This window comes from Lytechinus pictus, unplaced genomic scaffold (assembly GCF_037042905.1).
Source record: "Lytechinus pictus isolate F3 Inbred unplaced genomic scaffold, Lp3.0 scaffold_19, whole genome shotgun sequence".
Lineage (NCBI taxonomy): Eukaryota > Metazoa > Echinodermata > Echinoidea > Temnopleuroida > Toxopneustidae > Lytechinus > Lytechinus pictus.
The window spans coordinates 4,573,056-4,593,849 of record NW_026974140.1 but is presented as its reverse complement, the minus strand read 5'-3'; the positions used below and the strand labels follow the sequence as shown (position 1 = coordinate 4,593,849).

The 20,794-nt window shown below is 35.9% G+C and overlaps 1 protein-coding gene across 1 annotated transcript in view; it reads right to left on the bottom strand.

The window, feature by feature from the left end:
* Positions 1-20,794, bottom strand: part of LOC129261185 (stimulated by retinoic acid gene 6 protein-like) — a 26,004-nt gene extending 5,210 nt beyond the window's left edge. The window contains exons 1-17 of the mRNA XM_064114269.1: positions 20,222-20,794; positions 17,383-17,462; positions 14,801-14,949; positions 14,155-14,284; positions 13,591-13,633; positions 12,893-13,021; positions 11,460-11,560; positions 9,575-9,636; positions 8,982-9,043; positions 7,752-7,857; positions 6,563-6,638; positions 5,643-5,718; positions 5,144-5,192; positions 4,613-4,709; positions 4,329-4,433; positions 3,371-3,534; positions 285-464 (exon numbers count right to left, since the gene is read on the bottom strand). Coding sequence (XP_063970339.1) covers positions 285-464; positions 3,371-3,534; positions 4,329-4,433; positions 4,613-4,709; positions 5,144-5,192; positions 5,643-5,718; positions 6,563-6,638; positions 7,752-7,857; positions 8,982-9,043; positions 9,575-9,636; positions 11,460-11,560; positions 12,893-13,021; positions 13,591-13,633; positions 14,155-14,284; positions 14,801-14,949; positions 17,383-17,462; positions 20,222-20,341 — 1,729 coding nt within the window. The 5' untranslated portion in view covers positions 20,342-20,794. The remainder of the gene's footprint in view (positions 1-284; positions 465-3,370; positions 3,535-4,328; positions 4,434-4,612; positions 4,710-5,143; positions 5,193-5,642; positions 5,719-6,562; positions 6,639-7,751; positions 7,858-8,981; positions 9,044-9,574; positions 9,637-11,459; positions 11,561-12,892; positions 13,022-13,590; positions 13,634-14,154; positions 14,285-14,800; positions 14,950-17,382; positions 17,463-20,221) is intronic.

Below are 20,794 nucleotides of genomic sequence, written 5' to 3'. Positions count from 1 at the left end.
AGGGTCCTACTTGTATAAAGCCAAACGGTTGAAACATGATATAATTTCACAGGGGTCGAGGTCTTGTTTTGAAGGAGGGGAGCTGAGCCAAACGTGTGTACTTGTGTGAGGAGGGGTCTGAGTGTGTGTGTGTGGGGGGGGGGGGGTGCTGACAATGTACAACATGACAATCATATTGACATTTTAACAGGTCTGTACAAATTTATTGAGAAAAATAGGGGCTGAACCCCCCCCCCCCCCCCCCCCCCGTTTCCATGGCTCCTGCATATTTGCAATATTCTTACCCTCAATGGCGACATCGTCACAGACATGTGCGTCGTCATCGTGTCCCCTCTCGACATCGGTCTCTCCACTTAGTGAACGTCCCTTTCTTCGTGATCGGTTCAATAAATGACAGAATGTGACGACTACTGGATGTGTAAGGCTCACCTCCAACTGAAGAAATGACCGATATGCTTTGAAACCTGAAATAAATTCATTTCAAAATGCACAATCAATAACCAGGGACGGACCCACTATCCTGCCTTCACCAATTTAACATATTTTCATCCGCATTTAAACAAATTTGATTTTCCGACCCGAAAACTGGACACTATATTCAGCACGTTTTGTAATCATGAACAGAATGGATGCCAGCGCGAAGCGCGGCTTATTTTCGGACCTGAAAAACAGGACAGTGTAATAGAGAACATGTATCTCAATAAACAACCAGTGCAAGCGCGAAGGGGTTTCTGCGGTTTAGTACTAATTACGGGACAATCTAATCAATATTGTAATCATGAATACACAGGATACGTAATAACTATCAGAATAGAATGAGAACATTATGAGAATGCAAATTAAATCACAGGGTGACAGTATTTGATATACTGGCCAGAAAAAGAGAAAATGAAGGACTGTTTGTATAGGAATTCATATAAGAGGAGCTGTCTAGCGGAAACAACATCCTGAAAACTCGAGTCGCGAGCAGAATAATTTTTGAAAATTGACTTGAAATAGGGATATTTTAATCCCCATGTTCATCTTGAGCAGGTCAATATCTCAATCAACAGGCAACGCGAGCGCGAAACCTTGCAAATGAAATATTTAGTTTTATATAATGACCTGAAGGTTTAGGGTGGTTTTGGGGTTGTATTTTCCAATTAACTTCTTCCCTTGCTTCATTCACTTTTCTTCATCCTGAAAATTAATAATTCTCCTCCCACCCCCGATCCTTATCAGGTGGTGCCACTTTTCCGATCCTTCTCCTTTTCCTCTTTCAACTTCTTTTCCTGCTTACTCTCCCCAATCTTGTTCTTCTCCTCCTTGCTCCCCTTGTTCTTCTTCCTCTATTTCTTTTTCTCCTACTTCATCATCAACATCATCATAACAATCATCATCATCATCATGATTACAATACAATCATCATCATCATCACCATCATCATCACTACCATTATCACCATCATCAGCCAATCATCATCATCATTATAGCTGTCCCCATTATTGTTGTTGTTATGATTTCTATACTCATTATTTTCCTTGATCGTACTCATTGTTCTTCTTCTTCTCTTCATTCTTTTTCATCTCAGAACAGGACGACTGTTTGGACATTATTCCTTCCTGCCTAACTAAAATCAGAAATCAATTCTCCCTCAAGAACTGGTTACTTGTTACAGTGGCAAATGCACATTTTTTATAACAAAATTCTTCCAAACCAATCAGATTGAAGGATTTCAGTAACTTTAAACTGTTATTGCAAATTTGTTATAATAAGTTTTATGAAACTGGCAACAGATCACTACTAGAAGTTTTCGCACCGCGATACAAACGTTTTCAAGAACACAGAAAATGTATTGTCTAATGCCCTTCATAACAATGAGCAACCAAGAAGTCTTTGTCGAAAATTGGTGAATCAATACAGCAGTTTCGTCCTAGAAACTGGACATACGACATAATTAGGAATTTTTTATCAGCTCCGAAACTTCTAGGATGAAACTGCTGTTCCGGTTCACCAACTTTCGACAAATACCTCCCAGCTGTTCATTGTCATTTGCCGGGCATTTTTCAATACATTTACTGTGTTCTTGAACCGACGCACAGTGGGCCGGGGTGAAACAAAAGTGCGCCAAAAGTCATTTTGGGCAATTTCAGATTTTTAATTTTTGTCATGCCCAGCTGAAAGACAACACTTTGAAGAATGCTTCAGCAAAATATTTCATTCTGGAATTTGCATAAAGGTTGTTAATTTCCTACCTCAAATCGTAAAATGTGACATTTTGCGAAATGTCGCGTATATGACAACCTAGTTGAAAAACAGGCCATTTTCACAGGAGGTTTTTCATGTAGGAATCTGAAAGGGCTCCCACATAATCCTGATATATTCATTTTTAGTGTGAAAGGGTTCAAAGTAGATAAAAGATACCTTTCAGGTGGTTAATAGGATGATTATTCCTCGAAATAGGCTGAAAATCCATGTTTTTTGCATTTACATTAGAAACGTTTAGATTTCCGTGGATTTCCGTCTAAATTCTGTAAGCATCATTTTTCCGATGTCTAAGCTTTAAATCGATACCAAATTTAGCTGCCCGTTTTTGCCCGTTTTCATATTAGAGCCGATTTTACTTGACACAACACCCCAAAAACCTGTTAAAAAACGGTCATTTTTATACCGCGCAGTCATCGTAGCGCACCGTATGGGTGTACATTGCCGTACGGTCTTGCACGGCTAGGACGATTCCCCTTCCATTCCATGAAAATGACATGAATTCCGGGCATAATGTAAACAAAATAAAGGTTGCTAACGCAAATAAGGGCTATATCCACAACTCTCCCAGAGATAAAACTTACTTGTAGAATAATTTCAGCCAAAAACACTCCTCATAGTGATACATTCGTGGTGTTATATACTCTGTGTTTTTCACAAGTCAACACAGCTCGATAAAGCACGGTTGATATTTTCAGATTTTAAAGTTTTTTTTTTATATAAATCTAATTAATTATCCTTTTGATGCCATAAAATTATTTTCGGCATCTCATACACACTTTTTAGGAATGTGAGAAGCATGAACCAACATTCACTCTGGTCAATCTTAAAGTAGCACATAAGACAAAGTTTATATACTACACATTGTTTAGCGTAATTTGTCTTTTCACAGCTAGGTTTTAGTAGCCAATCAAAATTTGGTATCAAGGTGACGTCATATCGGCTTTAAATTATGTTCAGTCGATTCTACGCCCCAAATTACCCATATTCAACATGTTAAAGTAAAAATCTAATACGGAATAATATTTTGGCGCACTTTCAACTCATTCTGGCCCACTGTGCGACGTGTGTCTCAAAGCGAAACCAAACTCCTCATTATATAAATAAAAGAACATTTGAATCTCACCCTTGTCTGCCCATTCAAAACCACGAGGCGCCAAACACAAGTCGACTCGACCGATCAGCAGAATACCAATGAAGGTGACTTTGATTATGCGGAGGATACTCCCCAATAGACCCACGATGATGTTGAGAAAGAAGAAGAAATGGACGACGATGTGAAAGAGGTGCCTATGAAGAGATAAGAACAGAGAGGAATAAAGAGATGGAGAGGGGGGTCAATGTACTACATGACCCCCAAAATGACGAAAGGTGGCGTGCTTAGGGACGCACCATTAGATATCCGGGGGGGGGGCTGGAAGTTCCCCCTCCCCCCCCCCAAAAAAAAAAAAAAACGTGGACTATGAGCAAAAAAACAAAACAACTTGACTCACCATCAGAGAAAAAAAAATTGGTCCACTGACAAATCATCTGAAGGTGCAGAAAAGAAACATTGTCTCAATGGAATAAGAAAAAAAGAACTTTACTCAAAGAAGAAAGGGAAAAAATAATTTTGCACCATCCCAAACTTCCAGCCACCCCCCCCCCCCCGCCACCAAGGTATCTAATAGTGCGTCCCCTAAACTTCTCGATATGTATATTTTACATATTTTTTTGTTCTCTTTATTTTTTTAACTTAAAAAAAAGAAATCAATCTCCTTTACAGTGGGGGCGCTGCTAAGTTGTACACACATCAACTACATATTTGTTTTGGTTTATGACTTATGACTGTTTTAGGGACTTACATTTGATTTGGAATGGAACCTAAAGTTTGTGCAAGACCCAAGTTGACTTCACTGTGGTACTTCCCATCGGCCCTACATACATCTATGGGTCGATTTTATAATTTGATGCAGATTGTAATCTAATTGGTCAACTGATACGAAAATGTTGCAAGTATTCTTATAATGGCTGGTGTATTTACCTGCATGCGCTTTATAATCAATTATCGACTACTATCTGTAAAAACAAGTACAACGACAAACCTGTTATCTATGACCAATGCTCCGTTTGTGTTCCGTTTGAGAAGAACGAACCGAGCGAGAAGTTGTTGTATCACCACGATAAGAAGGATTACAAAGATATGTGACCTGAAGTTTAAAAAGAAATAAAAAAGAATGAAAGGCTCTATTTTATATTCATTGATACATCTCTCATCAAAATACAGAAGTGTGATTAGCATAGTTTATATTAATAATTAAATTAATAATAAATAATAATTCAAAACCGCTTGAGTTATTAATGTTAAAGACTGTAAGCCTTAACTCACCAATAATCACGCAGTAGCTCTATCAATAGATTGTTTTCAATAATGATTACCACAAAAGACATGATTGCCCACAGGACCACTTGAAGCACAAGAAAACCTAAAAAGAAAACATATAAAGACCATGAATTATCCAAAATAAACTTCTAATTAAACTAATTTTCAAACAAAACAGTTTAAATCTTCCTTACCCGATCAAAACAATACACTATATCATATTTGAATGGAAGGGACAAGTTTCATATAGTTTTTTTTTCGCAAGTTACTGATATATTTGCGAACGAATGGTTGTTACCTATAAGAAACCCTCATTTTCCTTTTAGGATTTAACATCATCACATGCACTGCATTCTTTACACAACCCCAATCCAATTTCGACAAAATAGAACGTTACTTTGAAATACTTGTTAACATAAAGAATTTTGATATACAACGACCATACATTCAAATTTTATCTAGCCTCTACAATTGAGATAAAATTCCTTATAAGGTGATAACCTTTATATACTGGTTAAAACAAAAATGTCAATTTACCATAGAATGTGTAAGCAACGCTGAGACTGGAAAATTTTAAGCAAGAGACCTGGTGAAAAATATTGTGAAATAGAATGTGAATATTTATAATTAAAAGAAAGGAAATTTCCAAAATATGATAATCCGAATTACAACTTTCTTCACAATAAATGAGACAGAACTTTTTTTAAACACAAAAATGAGATAGGCTTGTTTTTTTGTGTGTGTGATATAGCGTAGCAACGACCGATATAATAATAATAATTGGGCCTTTGTTAATGGCCTCATTTGCGTGTAACAATGATTGCAGGTAAATATTAATATAAACATGATCAAAATCAATCATTTTTTCATAAAAGAATCTTGAGACGATGATGTCAAGTTCGTTCATTATATTATGTTAATTAGACACATCCGAATTAAAACGTTTGATCGCGCATGAAAACTCCATGTTAAATCAACCAATCTATATCAGTGCTGTCCATTATTACTCATGAAAATAATGATAGCGTAAACTTACGATGATAGAATGTGGTGATCGAGCTCGGGTTTGGAATCGAGTTCGGTTGCCCATCCACAAATCTCTAGTATTCTCTCTGTAGATTGATGAAAAAAATATAATTGCGATGTCATCCCAAAATGACGAAATAAAAGATGTAATACTATGAGACCTAATCCATGTGATCGTGGTGAGCAGAGAGGAATGGTATGCGATATTGCAAACAAATGCAATAATCTTGGACAAAATGATCGCATTATGGTATAAATAATTAGTATCAATACAAAATAATCAATCAAGACTGCTAAGATGTTCATTTAATACACCAAGATGGAAAGGTTAAACGGTTTTTTTTAGATAAGAACAATACTCTATCTTTTTAATGAAGACTTAATTCTAACAAAGCTAATATAAAGATCGTATCTTTCGTGTGACTCTGTAATAATTACAAGAACCCTTTTAAAAGAAAAGAAATTTATGTTCCGATGTTTCGGCAGAAATGTACCTGTCGTCATTAGTTCCTGTAGTCAGCTTAGTCTGCATACTTTTTTAAAAATAGATTTTCTTCCCTTTCAAGAAATAATTACATTTTCTTTTATAAAACTGCATGGCCCGGGAAGCGGGGTTGCTGGGGTTGCTGAAGCACCCCAATATTGCTGCGTGTATTATTCTCCATGGGCAGCACCCCCTGGAATTCTGATGGGCGTGAAAAATCGGAAAATGTAACCAAACCTACCTAAATGTTTTTTGTCAAGTTCTCGGGACACAAACCCCGTTTTTTGCTTGTCAAATTTCTCGGGACCAAAATGACCTTCATTTTTAGTGACCCCCCCCCCTTTTTTTTTTTTGCTTGTCAAATTTAAATCAGCACCCCTGTAAAGAAATCGTTCCCCAGTGCCCTGTAATACTGTTCATAATAAAATTAGAAATAAAATACCAACCTGTAATTTTGTAAGAGAAGAAGACAGTTGATGAGCGATATGCATATTGCAGGATAGCTTGATAGATGAAATGCGACTGGAGGTTAAAACGATGAGAAATTGAAAATTGATTATTCAAACATGTTTGGGCTTCTGTCGCTATTTTCATGCAATTTAATCGGAAGTCATCCGCCCCATTAACCCCAACTTACCTGGACTATTTTGCGAGCGGGGACCTTTCAGCCCCCCCCCCCCCCACGATCTCGGCCGCGATCGTGACATAAATTTGCAGGAAGGTAAGGAATGACATAATCTACGCCGCGGCGCGCCGGTGCACATGCAGGTAAATTGCACAAAATTCATATATTTTCTATATGAATTAATTATGGTAATTTATTCATAATTTTTGCTCTAATTCACTAAAATAAGTTCCTAGAAAACTTATTTGTAGAGAAAATATTCTTAATGGCGTTCCTAACAATTTCTTTTAAGGAAAAAAATCTGGTACCAAATCAATTTTTTATGTATCTTATTGGTTTTTTTTTTATTTCTTATGTGTTTCTTTCTTTGTTTTTGTTTTTTTTTATTGTTATTTTTTTCGGCATCATCGTTTTTCATTCATAAATGATATCAAATTAAATTACTATTTTCAATAAAAGTGAGAATAATCACTCATTTATGATTTTTAGATGAAAAAGATTTTGTATTGACTTTGTACAGGATATATACCTTTTTTGATTAGTTCTCGTTTGACATACACTTACATAATGTTTAATAATTTCGTAACCGCGTGGCTGGGCATCACAAAATTTGGTCTCAAAAGTTGCGCGAGACTTGAAAGTATAAATCTAGCCAGCGGCGCGGTCAAGAAATTTCGCATAGCGAAAAATGTCAAGGGTGGGCTGAAAAGCCCCCACCCCCTCCCCTGGTAAGTTAGGGCTAAATCCTTTGGCGCCTTTTTTAGATATATATCATTTCCCAATTTCCCAATGTAAAAGAGATGGCTCTCGACAGGTTTATACAAATTTTCAAAACCACATTTTGCCGTTTATTCTTAAGCAAGCATCACGTATGAATATCTTTACAATCTCCCAATATCCGTAACAATAATAAATATTACACATGTATAATATAATATAATTAATATTATATAATTCCTCAATTCTTTATATTTCCAAGCGTAATTCCCATTGTTATTTAGTTCACTTACGCTCAATCATTTGGAAGAACTCTCCTAGACCGGAACTGGAAGCGAAGAAATCAAGAACTAACTCTTGAACTAACTTCAAAGTTTGAGTGATGTAAATCAAGCTCATCTGAACAGTGGTAGAAAAGAAAATTGAAAATGGCACACAATAAATATCGTCAGCAAGATTTGTTTTAAATCAATTACATAATATACCCTTGCGGTATTCCACATTATTTTTAAATAATATTACTCTATAACTTTACTTTTCCTATAATATCGTAAACTTAAGTTTTGTAGTATTTAATAATATTATGATGAATATGCACCAGTATACGATTCATTATGTAAACATGTGTCCGGCCGTTTGGGCGATTCCATGCTCTTTCGTACTGGACATTTTGACAACATTTTACATATTTTTCTTAAAATGAAAATAAAAGAATCTTTTATCGATTGATGGCGATTCTCAATTACTACAGAGGGTGATTAAGAACCAAAACTTAACTGGATTAAGTATCCTATACAATTGAAATTTAAAAAAAAAAGTACCGTGTCTAAAATGACACAGAAACGTTGAAAAGAGTATGATATACGCATGAGAGACGGCAATTTAGGTGAACAATGACAATTTATGCAAACATGTTTGAATGACACCGCGCTTGCGAACACAAACTGCCCATGAACTATCCCTTCTTGTTCCCAAAAAATGGAGGATATATTATGTATATAATGTCAAGTCAATTCAGTTCAAGAAAACGTTTATTTCTTTCTTCAAATTTACATTTCTTCAATTGTTTTTAAATAAAGTAAACAAATGAATAATAGTACAAAACATGTATTATTATTATTATCATAATTATTATTGTTGTTGTTGTTATCATATTGAACTATTATTATCATCATTATTATTATTATTGTTATTATTATCATTATTATTATCCTCATCATCATTATCATCATCATCATCTTCATCATTATGATGTGTATGGAAGAATACGTTAAACCATGAAGACGGCATGCGCTTATAAAAAAAATGTTCCCCAATACGGGACGCAGAGGGACTGTTCGTTCGGAATCATATTGCTGTTTGTGCATCTTTCTGAAATCTCCATATGTTTCATACAATCTCGGGAACATATCTGCCTTCGTTGAAAGTTTTGGGGACCAAAAAATGTTGCACATAGGCGTAATTCGAATTATTAGACAAATTTCTCCGAGTTTGTCGATTATTCGACTAACGTACAGACTCACCTGATAAAGCACAATAAGGGAAAGTCCAACTGTACACAAGATTCGAGTGGAATATCTGAAGCCTGAATAAGGATACATGGAAAATAATGAAGATAATAACTTGCTATCAAATTGGATTTAATATGTGATTTGGAAGAAAATATTTTCTTCTCTTCTCGTAGACGATTAGTGGCAAGCTATTGCAGTTTATTCTTTGGTATAAAAAGACAAACATTAAAGAAATATGATTAACGGCAAGTTATAAAGTTTACATTATAAAAATGTGGTAGCTTCCACAAAACCTTCACTCCTTTTTTTTCTGAGCCATGTAACATTATTATCAAATCCAATTATGGAAAACCACGAACAAAATTTAAATGGATGGTAAATACAGCTTGCACCTGATGACATTGTGAATTTTAAAAGATGCCTTGAATCATGAAGCTATTAATAGCTTCATGCTTGAATCATTAAATGAGATTTTATATGACCTATTCAACTGTCTTGCGTATTAATGTAAAACATCTAACTACAAACGTACAGGATGGTCTATAAAAGCTTATATTTTGAAAAAACATTTCACACTTTGGCATCTTGAGAGTAGAAATTCTCACCTTTAAAGCTTGGATAGATCCGTTGCATAAGTCTCGCGAATTTCCCTCCACTTTTCACGTTCCTTAAATTTAAAAGTAAAATATGCAATATGAAACTTTAAAACAAATCTTGTCACCAATGTTAATATTATTAAAATAGAGGAAGATGTGGAGGAGAAGGATGAGGAGGAGGATACTGATACCAATAACAATCAACAACGCAATTCTACTACGCATAATAAAGCAAATATTACTATTAAAGATTTAAATAAGTTGTAATAATAATCGTATGATTTACAATTAGAACAATAATGATGATGATGATGACGATGATTATGATGATGTTGATGATGATGATGATGATGATGATGATGATGGTGATGATGATCATGATGATGGTGATGATGGTGATGATGATGGTGATGATGAAGATGATGATGGTGATGGTGATGATGATGGTGATGATGATGATGATGATGATGATGATGGTGATGATGATGATGATGATGATGATGATGATGATGATGATGGTGATGATGGTGATGATGATGATGATGGTGATGATGGTGATGATGATGATGATGATGGTGATGATGATTGTGATGATGATGATGATGATGATGATGATGGTGATGATGATGATGGTGATGATGATGGTGATGATGGTGATGATGATGATGGTGATGATGGTGATGATGATGATGATGGTGATGATGATGATGATTATGGTGATGATGATGGTGATGATGATGATGATTATGATGATGATGATGATGATGATGATGATGGTGATGATGATGATGATGATGATGATGATGGTGATGATGGTGATGATGATGGTGATAATGGTGATGATGATGATGGTGATGATAGTGATGATGATTATGATGGTGATGATGATGATGATTATGGTGATGATGGTGATGATGATGATGATGATGATGATGATGATGGTGATGATGATGATGATTATGGTGATGATGGTGATGATGATGATGGTGATGATGGTGATGATGATGGTGATGATGATGATGATGATGATGATGGTGATGATGATGATGATGGTGATGATGATGATGATGATGATGGTGATGATGATGATGATGATGATGATGGTGATGATGATGATGATGATGATGATGATGATGGTGATGATGGTGATGATGATGATGATGGTGATGATGATGATGGTGATGATGATGATGATGGTGATGATGGTGATGATGATGATGATGATGATGGTGATGATGATGATGATGATGATGGTGATGATGATGATGATGATGATGATGGTGATGATGATGATGATGATGGTGATGATGATGATGGTGATGATGATGATGGTGATGATGGTGATGATGATGATGATGATGATGGTGATGATGGTGATGATGATGATGATGATGGTGATGATGATTGTGATGATGATCATGATGATGGTGATGATGATGGTGATGATGGTGATGATGATGGTGATGATGGTGATGATGATGATGGTGATGATGGTGATGATGATGGTGATGATGATGATGATTATGGTGATGATGATGGTGATGATGATGATGATTATGATGATGATGGTGATGATGATGATGATGATGATGATGATGATGGTGATGATGATGATGATGATGATGATGATGGTGATGATGATGGTGATGATGGTGATGATGATGGTGATAATGGTGATGATGATGATGGTGATGATAGTGATGATGGTGATGATGATGGTGATAATGGTGATGATGATGATGGTGATGATAGTGATGATGGTGATGATGGTGATGGTGATGATGATGATGGTCAGGATGATGGTGATGATGATGATAATTAGCAATATATCAATTTATTACAATAATAATAATTATAATACAACAACAAAAACGGGAAAGCTCATTTTTCCTACCCATGTCGTTCATGGTTGGGTCGCAGTAGGTATTTCACACGTTCTAAATAGTGGCTTTGATTCCAGTCATCATCATTGCCATTGCTAAGAAGATTGAAATTCTTTTGAGAAGAAAATAAAAGAACAAAATTATCATAAGACGAATATATATAATTGGCATATGTTTATCGAACGTCAGGATAGATTACATGACCTTGCAGTGAAAACGCAAAAGCAATGAATTTCATTGGCCCGGTTTGCATCCATGGCATAGTATATAAATATATTTTGGGGTATGAAAAGCGGAATTATTTTGAGAAAAAAATTAATTAATTTAATTTCTCTAGTTTAACCCTAACTAGGCCGGGCTTTTTTGGCTGTTCTGTGGCCGGGGGGGGGGGGGGGGGGGTTGATTCAACCCCCCCCCCCCCCTGAGATCTCGGCCGCCGATCGCACGAGCGCCGCAAAAATTTGCACGCTGGTAGTGTGCGATGTAATCTACAAGGCTGTATGGTAAAATTTTCCAAAATAATGAGATTTTATATGAATTAATTATGCTAATTTATGCATAAATCATACTTTTTGCTCTAATTCACTAAATAAAGCTCCTAGAATGCTAATTTTTGGTAAAAATATTCTTTGTAGCATTCTCAATAATGGCAATTGAAAAAAACTTAGGTTTGGAAATCAATTTCTTATGTATTTTATTGTTTTATGAATTTCTTATGCATTTCTTTGTTTTTCAACCTTTTGTTTTTCTTTGTTTTTTTCACCAGATTTATTGCACAACCTTTTTGAAGCATAATTATGCTAAAATCAATTGCTTTCAGCTGTTTAAAGTAAAAATAATCATATCTTTATGAATAAGATGAGAAAACTCAATTTGCATTGACTTTGTACACAAAATCACGTTTTGGAACTATTTTTGGTCTGACATGCACTTACAAAATGTTGCTTAATTTTGGAACCACATACCCGGGCATCGTAAATTTGGTCTTAAAAGATGCGCGAGACTTAAAAGTATAAACTCTGCGAGTGACGCGGTCAAAAAAATATGCGCGGCGGAATGATCGCAGAAAATGTTGAGGGGGTTGATTCAACCCCCCCCCCGGCCATTTTAGGGTTAAGAACAGAATTAGGCCTACCGTCTACTTGATAAAACTGGATATCAATTGACATTTAGCCTACGTATTATTAATTTTACTCATTGTGGTACTGACCAAAAAAATACATATACTCTCATTATATTGCATTAAAAACATACAAAAAAATAAATCAAATCTTATCCGAGTGTGAATCTTTGAATCCCCTGAGTGTCAAATTGGCAATTTGCAATAATACAGTCTGAAAAATAGGTATCACCCCCTAAAAAATCGATTAGACATTTCTTAGATAATTATGAACAGCATCGTTGTTTTCCTTGTTGTTTAGAAAACTAATCTCTTGAGACTTACCTTGTTCTTCCATTTAGTGCATGTTCTCTTCAAACGCCTGATAATCCTCCAGAGAAAATAGCTAGCCAAGCCAAAGCATGAAATCAGAGCAGGCATGTAACGAAAGCCATTCAGAATCCCTTCTCTTGACTGTTAGAATAAATGTTATGTACATTCAATTAATGAGTGTTAAGGTTACAAATGAGATGGGGAAGACCTATGAAAGTTGTCAATACGGACTAAATTGTCAGCTTTGATTATTTCAGTGAAATCCTTGATGTTAATTGGCTAAGAATCACTGATCTCTCACTGTAACTACCAGTACTGACCAGCTTTATAAAATTATGCCTCGAAGTGCATGTAAATGCTACAGGGCGCTGGCTGTTCATTTGTTTTTTTATACGCCCCCATCCCCCCCCCCCCCCAAAAAAAAAAAAAAAAGTTAGAAAACACTCCGGGAAGGATGACTCCGAAATTTATCAAAAGTCACGATTAGGCGATATATTTTAAATAATCGAACATCGAAACGTACAGATAGAATACATACTTATCATCAGACTTCAGCGTCTGCGGAATACCTGGAATTATCATGCACTGGACCCCTCCCCCACCACTGCCCAAATAAGAAAAAGAAATGTGCTTCCAAATCCATCCTCTTGTGGTTAGACAAATATTCACCCCTCCTAGCTGAAATAAAAGGAAACTTTAGTGTCACTTACCCCAACAGGACAGACGGTGTAAATATAGATATACATAGAAAACCTGCGAGATAATAATAAAAAAATCAATTTATTATTATCATAATTATCAAAGCCCTTTCTTTTATAATGAATGCCATCTAATGCCCCGTTGGAGATTCTGAATCTGCTGAAAAGTGAAATGCTACTTTTCTGCCTCCATATAAAAACTGATCTGATGTGAGTTTGTGTCTGAGGGCGTACGTGATGTTTTATGAATATTTGTGGTGTGTAATAAGTGTAATTGCACTATTCATGTTCATTATGTATAATTTATAATTTATGCGTTATATTTTATTATGTTTTTTGGCCCCGCCACAAGCTATGGATTTAAAGAGTAACCTAAATATATTGTTTGATGATTGATGCATTACATTTTGTTATATTCCATTGCATTTTATGGTTAAATAAATTGAAATAGAATTGAATTGAAAATTTGATTGAACTGCCTTTTCAACAAACATTCAAAACAAACATTCAAATAGACACAAAAGGTTATATTGGAAACATAAATATTTTAGTTGAGACTCTCTCTTAAATTCTTACCAGTTACAAGTAAACAAGAGCCCGATGACGTCAGTCATGAAGTTACTATACGTGATGCAAACTAGTAGAGGGTAAAAGACTAGTCCTGCGATGACGATGCACATATACTTGATGAGGGCCCAAACAAGGACTAGACAAGATGAATGAAATGAAATACACTATATTTTCTCCACTTTCTGTAAAGATTGGGAATGCTCTGTATTATGATCATGCCAAGAGAGTATAAAACAGTTTGAAAGCTAAACGGATAGACATAGTGGTATCCCCTCCCTTCCCTCCGCCTCTATACCCCCCCCCCCTCCTCTCTCTCTACCTATCCCCCCCCCCCTCTCTCTCTTCTGGTAAGCTTCTTCTTTGTTTCTTTTTCACATAGTCCCAAAATTCAAATGAGCCTTCGCAACGCTTAATTTGTGCGACCCCCACCCCCACACTCACACATGTCCAATGGAAAAATGGGACCGACAAAGCTGTTGTTGACCGAAAAAAAATTATGGGTGACGTGATACGGTTTTAAGCCTAACTTTGCCAGTAATTATTCAAATCCATTCCTCCTTTATTTAACACATTTTGTCTAAAATAAGTAATATCCCAGAGAAATTAATATAGAAGATGAGATGATATAGGAGATGGTAGATGACTGACTCACATCGCATGGCTTCTGAAAGCTGACTGATATCAACCCATCCCTGGTTGTCAGCATTGAGCTGGAGCAGGACAATGACGACATTACTTGTGACCAGGAAAGCGAAGACATAGGGTAGCCGATTCGAGTAGCCATCAAGAAGGTTCACTGGACTGTTAACGTGAAAGGATGATCAAGAAATGATAGAATGTGAGGTAACTGTAAATTATGTAAAATAATTAGGAGCAGTGTGAAGTTAGAAACGCGTCTACATTGTCACATTGATCAAAGTTTAATCAGGGTTTGTGGCTGTAGGCTAGGCTAATGATGTTGCGTTTAAGCTTTCATAAGTCTATTTCTTGATATTTATTTGTACTTTATACACTTTCCATTTATTGCCTTTTTGTATTATGTAGGTCACATTTAAAAAAGCCTCCAAACTTGAAAGTTTCTTGGATGGAATATTGTGATCTCAAGGGTGTTCTTATTATAAATGTCAAAATATCCATTAAAAATGATCAGAACTTCTGTAACAATTTTAACTATTTTCATCTGTTCCAAGTACTTAAAACCTTCTCTCTGAAACTGAATGAAAATTACTGAAAACAATAGCTCTTTAAAGGGGTGAATAAATATAAATCATTAAGTTAGGGACTTAGGATAAATCTATATTGAGAGTGATTACAATTTACCTTCTTTACGTAACATTTCTAATAAATTCTTTCTCCAAATCATACGTCCTGAAAGCAAGTCAGAACACCTTTCTACTCATATTGAGTATTATTGCAATGCAAACTGACAGATTTGGCTCAAATACTGCTGATGCCAATGATAGCATAATACTTCATGCACGTACTTCCTGTTAGTTCCAAATAAATATACAGGGTGAAGGTGCAAGTAAGTTTTATGTTCATTTCTTAATTTATTTAAGGGTGTTCCACAGTTAAAACGAAATCCACGTCATTTTCAACAAATTTTAGACAGTACTATTACTTCAGATGCAAAAAATAACATGGGTTCATGTGCTTGATTTTTTTTTGCTAGCGGGCTTTGAAGTTCACCCAATTTGAAGTTCTCGAGAAATGCGAATTTAAAGGGATGATGCGGGCTGAAAATATTTATATCTAAATAAATAGAGTAAAATTCACAGAGCAAAATGCTGAAATTGTCATCAAAATCGGATAACAAATAACGAAGTTATTGAATTCTAAAGTTTATCAATATTTTGTGAAAACAGTTATATGCACATCGACATGAATATTCATATAGGCGGGCTGATGATGTCACATTCCCACTTTCCTTTTTCTTATGATATTACATGAAATCATAAATGTTTCATTATTTCATACATGTGTAAATGATGTGTCTCCATTATGATGAAATAAGTTGATGCAATAAATAACTAATGTACTTAATCAGTTGCCAATCCAATTGATTTAGTTCTTGGTAGAAATTTTTTTGAATGAACCTAATTTCATGTAATAAAATATAAAAGAACAATTGGGGATATGACATCATCAGCCCACCTAATGAATATTCATAAAGACATGCCTAGAACTGTTTCACCGGAATAATGCAAATCTTTAAAATTCAATAACTTCGTCATTTGTTATCTGATTTTGAACAAATTTTCAGCATTTTGCTTTGTAAATTTTACTCTATTTATTGAGATATAAATATCTCCAGCCTGGACCATCCCTTCAACAGGTTTGGGCATTTTTAGACCTCATTGGATTACCACGTTGAGTTTAAACAATTATTACTCAGTCAAAATCCGTGTAAAATTAAATCAAATTTCACAGTATAATTCATAATTGTATACTTGAGATGGATAATCCATTCATATTGCTATTCGTTTGCCCTTTTAATACTAGCAGCATCTCCAATACTTTAAAATGGTGCCAAAAGGTCACGAAAACATATCTTTAAAATATTTAAATTTTGTAATAAATTTGCGAATGCTGCGCTTTTTTCCAAATCTATGTTATTTTCACCAGAATTTCCGAAGTTGTATAGAGGAAGGGATATTAAGAGATGTAAACATTAAGATACAAGTGTTCATGTGCTTGTTTTGAAACTATCAATACTTTTGTTGGAGGAAATGAGCTTTTGAAAATCGCGCAAAAATGCTTTGTATCTATGTAAGGAAATATCTCAATCTACTCTACCATTTACATGTATTCAAACTCGAGGTCATATTGCAGCAATGCAGAGTAAAGTATTCTGAAATTGTAGAGGTATTTAAAAATGTTCCAATAACGAGCAGATTTTTTGTAAGAATCCAATTTATTGAATTCATACCCCATTAAAATAATGGGGGAGTTTTTCGCTTGTGAGGTAATAAAATTATAACAAATATACCCCTTTACTTATTAAATTATTTGTTTTCAAATGCGTGGATTTTCGTGAACTTGAATTCACGGTGAACCTACTCCCCCCCCCCCCCCCCTTTAATATTCACATTCTTTTTTTACATTTGGTTCGGATTTGATGTTCTTTACTAAAAGCCTTTAGTAAAAAGTTGGAGATTGTACCGATTTTAAAAAGATACTTAAAAAATTGAATTATAGTGCCCTTTTGGAAACAAACTCTGATGTAATACTTACTAGATTAATTTTGGACGGCGGATACACTTGAAGCTGTTTGTTTTGCATCGGCAAAAAGTAGCCAACAGAAGGAGGATAATCTAAAGAAATCAGAAATCAAACAAAAAATTATATCAAATTAAACTGACTAGGAAAATCTTGAACATCGCATAACTTCGAAGACAACTTGAAATTCGGAATCATCCTGATATATGATTTGAATTCCCTGAGCAGCCAGCTCAGCAATTTTCCAAAAGAAACTGAAAGTCTCCAGATCGATAAGCGTATACCCACTCCCACGTACCCCCTCCTAAAAAATATGACAATTGTATTGTATTTGTTTCTCAAGGACATATATCATAAATTCATCGACTTTGAACTCTTTGGGGAAATCCTGATTATAAACCCCGCCCCCCCCCCCCCCCCACTCAGTGTTATTTAGGGTACGCCCATGCTCGTTCCCTCCCTTTGAAAGCACCCCCCTATCGAAGGTCTGCCAAAATTTCTGAACCCCCTTTCGAGGGCTTTTCGCGGGCTTTTTCTGCCTTAGAGACCCCCCCCCCTAAATCCGGAACACTGCTCAATGTACCCCCTATCTCAGGTGAGCTCTCATTCCAACAAAAGGTCCGTACTTTACTTTTCAAAATGAAATAATCCTGAATTCAGGATTATTCAGGCTCATTCGAATAAGCTTTCAAAACTAGCAGGAATTTCAGGAATTTGATCCCGGGATTTGATCAATTTTTCTATGTTATTCAAAATATTTTATAACGCCCTTTTAAAATTTCTCAGGAGTCCTAAAAGAGAGATAAAAAAACACCCCCTTTTTAAAGAAATCTCCGGTGAAAATACAAATACACCCCCCTTTTTTACAATTCGCGGGGCGGACTTGTCCCGCGAAAAAGTACCCCTGACCCGGAGTGAGGGGGCCGGGTTATAAACTGCGTAATCTCAACGAAAATCCTGCTCGTCTCTATACTGCACTGATATTAGTGATACGCGTACTATATTGTCATGAATATCACTGGCGTAAATCCCGGGGGGGGGGGATGGGGGGGATATATCCCCCCCACTTTTCGAGGAGGGGGGATGGCCTATACAAACATCCCCCCCCCCCCACTTTTTACGAAAGAAATGAAGAAAAAAATTACAAGAGATAATTGTTTTATTGGTGAAAATTCTTCCCAAAATACCGCTTAACAAATGAAATAATATAATTGAATCATAAAATGCAAATAAAGAGCCAGTTCACCATTTCCAAACGAAATACTTATGTCCTTATTATAACATTGAAGAGAACCCCCCGTTTCTTCAAATTCATCAATGTTGGGGTCTTTGGGAAGGGATTAAGATGGAATGACAATTTTTTTTTAATGTAATCTCTAATAAAACCATTAAACCATCATGGGGTAAAAAAAGATAATAATATTGGAGGGGTATTTGCCATATGGACATACAGTGGCGTAACTACGGGGGACATGGGGGGCACATCCCCCCCCCCCCCCCCCCCCATCGGCTGACCAAAAAAAAACGGGGAAAGGGGGAAAGGAGAAAAGAGGGAGAAAGGAAGAGAAACGTAGTGGGAAAGAAGAAAATATTATTCATTATAATGTTATATTATAATTATGTTAAGTTACATTACATAAGAAACATTTTTATCATAACTTTATGAAACATAATTTGCCCAGGGCCTACGTCTTCATTGTTCCTGGTGTTCGCATTGTCTGTTTAACGAGATATATAATCATGTTGTACTAAAACATCCCGTTTTCAAGTCAATATAAACCAAATATATTTCCTAGCACTTGAGTTATCATTGTTTTATGTAGTGACATGTGCTTCTTTTTCATGACTCAAAAGTGATTGCCCCATGTTAAGGTCTTCGTATATATGAAACATTTCCTGTCCGTGATTACGTTCGCATTAGTGGATTGGTGAGATATGTCTGCTCTTCATGAATTCCTAAAATCAGTCCTTAAAATGTCCCTTCTTCTGATCTGATTAACAAAAATTTTCAGCTCGCGCTTCGCGCTCGCATCATTTGGTTAATGAAATACGTATGGTCCTAGTTAATTCCTACAAAGAAACCTTAGAATGCCCCACTTCAGGTCTGAATTATCTAAGTTTTCAGCTCGCGCTTCGCGCTCGCATTGTTAAGCGAGACAGGTACCTATCATGATTACACAAATTTGATTATAATGTCCCTTTTTAGCTGTGAATATAAAAAAAATTCAGCTCGCGCTTCGCGCTCGCATTATTTGATCAGTGAGATACATATCCGTTTAATGACATTGTCCTTAAAATGTCTCTATTAGGTCACTCACTCAGTCATTCAAAAATTTTGCTGGTGCCCCCCCCCCCCCCCATGCCGTGACCCACGGTACGCCACTGTGGACATATCAATGACAATTCCTTGCATATCTAAAAACATGATTGCAAAAAAATTCCAAAATATTTCAGTCATCCCCCCACCCATCAACACGGATTTACGCCAGTGGTCATGATTGTATTGATTTGGATTGGATCCGGAAAAAATCAAATATATGCATACAGTTGGCATGGTTGGGGACATGAACATTTGCATCCGTGATGCATGTATATATCCAAAACTTCTTCCTCGCTCCAGCTTCTAAAACAACACAATATTGTATAGTCATACCTGATCTGTTACATTATGATTATTAACATGATTTATATGTCATGTATGTGATGTGAAGCGAAACAAATATATTATCATCACTCGGACCATATAAAAGCATGAGGACTCCTGCATAACCTCGTAGACATATACATAAAAGTTATTTTGATTTATAACATGGAGGTAAGAAATATATATATGTATTCATTCATTTAAACTTACCGAAGGAGCAATATTACATCCAATCCAATAGAACTGAACGAGTGTAGTGTTCATATCACACGTGATTTCTGATCCGTTTGCCATAGAAGTAGTTAGGGGTTCATCCGTATTCAAATCCATGTTGCTTTCTCCAAGGAGCTCCTTGTCCTTGCTTTCTCCTAGCTGCTTGCACTGATATCCAACTATGTTATGATCCACAACTACTGCAGATTGTACAGATAAATAAGTTCTCGTATCGTGCTTGCTACACAGTCCTTCAACATAATGCTTCTGTTTGAAACTCCAGTTGTTAAAACGCACTCGGAAGGAAAACTCCGGGGAAAAACTACGAGTAGAAACACGAAGTGACGAGGTGCAAGGGTGATTTCGAAAGCAGGGAAAGCATGTGTGTTTACCGTCAAAACAAGGAAGTGATTAGAGGTCAAATTAAAACGTGGAGGCGGACGTAGTTTTCTTTGCAAACCTTCACTCGATGAAAGCGGTCTGAATGTCCCTGGTATATAGTGACCTGTGCAGTTTCGACCAGGGTCTGTCCCTGTAGACTATGTTAAACCACTCATCGGAAAGTCCATG